This window comes from Seriola dumerili, unplaced genomic scaffold (genome assembly GCF_002260705.1).
Source record: "Seriola dumerili isolate Sdu_G_001 unplaced genomic scaffold, Sdu_1.0 BDQW01000138.1, whole genome shotgun sequence".
Taxonomy (NCBI): Eukaryota; Metazoa; Chordata; class Actinopteri; order Carangiformes; family Carangidae; genus Seriola; species Seriola dumerili.
The window spans coordinates 3,225,272-3,230,864 of NW_019174393.1; the positions used below are offsets into that span (position 1 = coordinate 3,225,272).

At 40.8% G+C, this 5,593-nt stretch overlaps 1 protein-coding gene across 3 annotated transcripts in view; it reads right to left on the reverse strand.

The window, feature by feature from the left end:
• Window positions 1-5,593, reverse strand: part of upf2 (UPF2, regulator of nonsense mediated mRNA decay) — a 20,514-nt gene that overhangs the window by 1,401 nt on the left and 13,520 nt on the right. For 2 of the 3 annotated variants that reach the window (XM_022749511.1, XM_022749510.1), the window contains exons 19-20: window positions 4,494-4,635; window positions 4,235-4,355 (exon numbers count right to left, since the gene is read on the reverse strand). In XM_022749511.1, the coding sequence (XP_022605232.1) occupies window positions 4,235-4,355; window positions 4,494-4,635 (263 nt within the window). Of the gene's footprint in view, window positions 1-3,005; window positions 3,045-4,234; window positions 4,356-4,493; window positions 4,636-5,593 lie in introns of those variants that run through there. The other variant, XM_022749512.1, reaches the window with a different exon arrangement.

Here is a 5,593-nt window from a genome sequence, read left to right on the forward strand (position 1 = left end):
ACTTATAGTAAACATTCATCATAGAAGATGATTTATTATTATTGTCATCTGACAGTTATTGTCTTTGATAACTGATTGTTCGGTGATAAAATGTTAGAAAAACAGTGAAATATGTAATCCTTATTTCCCTGAAGCTCAAGTAGATATATTCAAATTAATTTTTTTTTGACAAAAAAGTGAAAAAACAAAACAATTTTGAGTTTATTATTATAGAAAACTGGAATTTTAGTTAATATTCACATTTGATTAAATAACAATCATTATCAGTTATCAAAATTAATTTTTCTTTCTCTTCAGTGCTCATTGGTTTCGTAACGGGGGTCAAAAAGAAACAAACTAATTTGACCCCTCTGGGCCCCCGTACGATGTTAATGATGTTTAGCAGTGTCCTCATATGCAGCGTTCAGAGGCAGGGAGCAGAACTGAGGAAATACTTATGTTTTGCTGCCTTTAATTAGACCTTGACAAAACAGGCCGCACCCTCTCAAACAGCACACGCCATCGACACACGACTGACCGTGATTCACAGACATCGTCTTCATAATATTTTATTGTGATAAATTTCTGTCCCATGAGCCGAAACAACAAAAAGCTGGAAGCTGCTACTGTTTTCTTTTGCTTGCAGGAAAAACACGAATAAGTTTTTTTTTTTTTTTTTTAATCTAGACACAGACAAACTAGATTAGAGCAACTGTCGGACGCTTTTACTAAGAAAGCACAGAGTGGTGCCAGAAAAAGGCCCATTGCAGCAGAATACAGAACACATTTATCCATCTACAGGCTCCACAGATATAAAATGAATCTAAAATATAGTCACTGTCGTCACTAAGCGAAGACTCTCAGGCACACGGTTATCCATTTGTCCAAAAAAAAAAAACACGTTACACTACACAAATCCAAATTCAAAGCAAGGCTGAATATTGTCAAAACTAACTCTTAGATGCTCCTGATTCTGGAGAAAAAAAAAACAACAAGAAAAAAAAAAAAAAACATCCTAATGAGACAGAAGTTGGAAAAAGTGGAACGATTATTGTACACTCAGGTGGTCCATCAGTGTGAGCAGGTCACATGACGCCGAGGTTCAGATCTTCAAGGAGTGTGAACGAGGCCGAGAATGGGGAAAGCGTCTGATGGAGTCAGACTCTGGTCTGGTTGATTCAGATTTTCAGAGTTTTTTTTTTTGTTTTTTTTGTTTTTAAAGCAGTAAACAGTTTTTTTTTTTTCGCTCATGTTTCCCTGCTCCATTTGTAGCTAAGTGAGTGAGAAACCGACACCACTATCATGTTGCTCAGGTAAATGTGAAGCTAAGACCAGCAGCCAGTTAGCTTAGCTTAGCTTAGCACAAAGACTGGAAACAGAAACTTTTCCAGAACAAAATGTGTTTTTAGTTTCAGCACTCGAGCTCCGACTTTTATCTCTGCAGTTCTGGTGTTTTATTTACCCCAAAACAATTCATCGATTTAACTGAGGAAATAAACTGCAGATTAATTTGATAATTAAAAATAATCCAAACCCTCCCAAAAAAAAAGACAAATGATTAATCTATTATCTGAGTATTTATCTGTCAATCGATTCAGCTCTGATTAACATCTAAACTTAACTAACTGCCGTCAGATCAGTTTTATTTTCTCTCTAATTAGTGACAAATTAAACAGTAGAACAGATAATAACAGACCAATTAAATATAGTGTTACCACATCGTTAAGTGCTGGTGAGGTGTTTATGACAGTAGAACATTTACAGTTTACAAGTGTCATAAAGGCAGTGACAGGCGCAATGAGGTGCAATGATTAGTTGATTAATCAATTAGTTGACTGACAGAAAATTAATGACTTTTTCCTAGATATAGAAGTTTATAATTTGGGACTGATTATAGATAAAATAACAATCACATAATTGCTGCTGTTTTGATAACTGATTAATCTTTTTAGCAATTTTTCAAGCAAAAACTCCCACAATGCACTGTTCCAGCTTCTCAAATGTGAAAATTATGCTTTCTTTGCTTTATTTGTCAGTAAAATTTATTATTTTATATTAATTTATAATATTTTGGGTTTTTTTGACAGTTGGTTGAATCAAATAAGAAGTTTAATACATTTTAAAACACGCTGCTTAAGATGTAGGGACATTTTAACGGCCATTTTTCAGTGTTTTCTGACGATTTCATTAAGAAAATAACCTGCAGATTGATCGATTACTTGACAATAATAAGTGGTGATGACCACTCCTGAATCTAGAACAAGAGACCAAACCATCAGTCACTTTTCACCTTTTCAACCTCATAATTTTGTTCCTGTATTAAAACATCATCGTCTTCCTCTGCGTCACTGGGCGAACAGTCTGTGAACACACACCAGTGTTAAATCCTCGCCACTCCCGTCCTTCTGTCTCCGTCACAGCGCTGCTTCAGACCGAGCAGACGTGTTCCCGAGATCCAAAATAATAAAAAAAAACAAAAAAACTAATGAGAAAAAAAAAAATCTGTATCTTTTTGCTAGTCTTGTGTAAATTTTTTTACCCACTCGCAGGTTTTTAACTCCTAAATATGAGTCGCTTTTTCCCTCCAGTGGTGCGACGGCGGGAGGGATCCGTTCATCCCCCCCCGCCCTTCCTGTCCGTTCGCCATCAGTCGGCCGGTACGGTGTTCAGTCATCTATTGTTAGTATGGTCCAGGACAGTTGTGTGTGTGTTTTTTTTGTCATCTCAGGCAACAGACAAAAAAGAAAAGAGAGCCATCTGTCTGACCTTTGACCTCTGAACCCCCCCCTCCCCTCCAGGCTCCCGGTTTTGTCTCTCCTCCTCAGGCTTCGGGCCCCTCAGCGGGGTAAGATGTGTGTTTTCAGGTCAGGCGGGGGGTGTGTGTGTGGTCTGGTTCCCGCATCATCAGTGGGTGTCTGGAGGACTCGTTCCCCGTTGTGGACCGGTTTCCTCTCCGATCTTCTCTTTCTCTCTCTCTCTCTCGCTCTCTCTCTCTCTCTCGCTTGTTCTTTGCTCTCTTGCTCGCTCGCTCGTTCGCTCAGCCCGGCCCAGACTCCGATCAGCGTCTCTGGAGGACAGAGCAGGACATTTACTGTAGAGGTGCTGAGCAACAGGAACACATTTAGAGTTTCATTAAATCAAACACTGTTTTTAGTCATGAGTCACTTTATTTTAGTCACTAATTTTATTGTATCTTTATTGTAAATTGTATTTTATTCTATATTATCTGTTATTTGTTATTTCATTTCTTATATATATGGTGTGTATTTTTTGTTTGTTAATGTTTTATAGCTTTTTAAATACATTTATTGTATTTCATTGTTGGCTTTTGTCCTTTTTTGTTATTCAGTCATCTGTAAAGCATTGTATGAAAACTGCGCTGCACAAATAAAGTTTGATTGATTGATTATATTGGTTTTCAGTATTTGAACACAGCTGTCTTTTTAAGAGAGAGACGGTTTATACTGTCTCTGGATATCGAACTGACAAGAACTGGAAACTGGAACAAGATCCTCAGCCTGATCATGTGACCAGATGTTGACTAATGTAATTTAAAATCAACATCTTATATCTTGACACTGACTGAAAAATGACTTACCAAAATAAGAGTCACATTTGTGGCAAAACATGAGTTTACCTGCCACAATATGAAAAAATATGAAGATAGCACCAAAGCAAAAATTCATGTTTTTGTGCACATGCATTTGTATCTAACCAATGCCTGCAGACTTAATCATATGTTGTGTTGTCATTCCACTTTACAGGAGCAAGAAAGACTCACAAGCTGCTGTTAACGTTAAAGTATCAACTTCAAGTAATCTTTATTCCCACGTTTCCAGAGATTTTAAAGAAAAATAAATAATCTCACTTGAACCTGAAAATCAGAATCAGTTTAAAGTGCAAATATAAACAGGAAGTCCTCAACAAAAGCTTTCCTCTGTGTGTGTTTTTTGTTTTAATTAACTTGCTGAAGCTTCGTCTCTGGTGATAATGGACACACAGTGTGCGGCTGCTCTAGTCTACTCCGTCACATATCTCTGGTTTCTCTGCTGCTTGTCTCTCCTGTCTTGTCTCTCTTGTCTGTCTCGCTTCTCACGCACTTCATTTCTCGCCTTTTTCACTCTGTTCGAAGAGATACTGATGAGGGAGGGGAGGGGAGGGGGGGGTCAGTACAGAATAAGATGATGAGCCCTGACCCAACACATTGTGCGGTTTGAGTGTCGGCAGCGTTGAGTAATCGGGGCTCGCGTCTCACCTTCCTCCGGTCTTGAAGATGAGGTCGGCGTTGGGAGCACCTTTCGGGTGCTGGTAACGAGGCCGACGCTCCCGGTTGGTGTTGGCCGGAGCCGGGCGCTGGGCGAGGGACTGCATCATCTCTGTAAACCACATACACATACATACACACACACACACACACACACACACACCACAAAAGAGGTGAGTGATTTAAAAATGCATGACTGTATAGGTTCTGTTCTCATCATGCATCAGTAACCACGGTCATGGCGCGTTACCCTGGTAGTCCTCCTGCTCCTGTCTCTCATTGATGTCCAGGGTGAGTTTCTTCATCCTCATGCGCTCCTCCTGCTCCGCCTGCTGCTGGTTGAAGTGGTTCGCCGCCAGGTGTGATGACAGGGGCACGTTCAGGATCTTATACTGTTGACGAGAAGCACACGCGCTATCTGTGACACACCGACAAGATCTTGGATCCAATAACAACTAAACACAGGACAGGTTTGGTTCGAACTCGTGCGCCGCAGACATCACATGACTTAAATCTCAGACAGACAAACACACTGTCACTGACAGGAGGTCAGTGTTTGTCCTGTGGCACAGAGCAGCAGTTAGCAATAAGTTGTGTTACCAACCAGCCTTGGGTCCATCCCCAGGTTTAGTCCACGTCAGTTCCATGTACATAAATGCATTAATCAGTATTTTGTCAGAAATTTGCACCACTGATGTTGGGTCCTCCGTCCTGTGGCCCCTGTTTTACAGAGAGGAGCTTGAGTGTCCTCATGTGCTTTTAAGATCTTAAGATAAAAACGACTCAAACAGTCTTTAGTGTCCTGGCTGCTTTCTGGATGTCTGGGGAAATAATGAAACCGGCACCGGTACACTGGGGCTCAATATGGGCCCAACAAGAACCGATTGCCCCAGGGCCGCACTAGGAGGTGAATCCGGCCATGGTTCCAGGTACATCCCACGCAGAGGAAGTAAGGACAGTCACAAAACAAACACACACACATAGAGGATGCTTTGTAAATCAGCTAAGGCCGTGTGTGTGTTTACAGAGAGAGAAAAGTCATTTCCCATCCACACACCTCACGAACACACCTACAAAGATTTTCTGTGTTCTCTCCAAACTTCATATGAAAAGTGTTTTGTTTTGTTTTTTTCTCAGCCTGTGTGTTTCTGGCAGTTGTCCTTTAAAACAGACTGAAGCCGTGTGGACTCAACGCTCCATTAAACCTTGGAGCCCGGGCAGAAAGCTGGACACACCCTGCAGCACAAGAGCCAGCCTCTGCCCTCAAACCACACATTCCACCGCTGCAGTTCGCCTAAACACACACACACACACACACACACACACACACACACACACACACACACACAC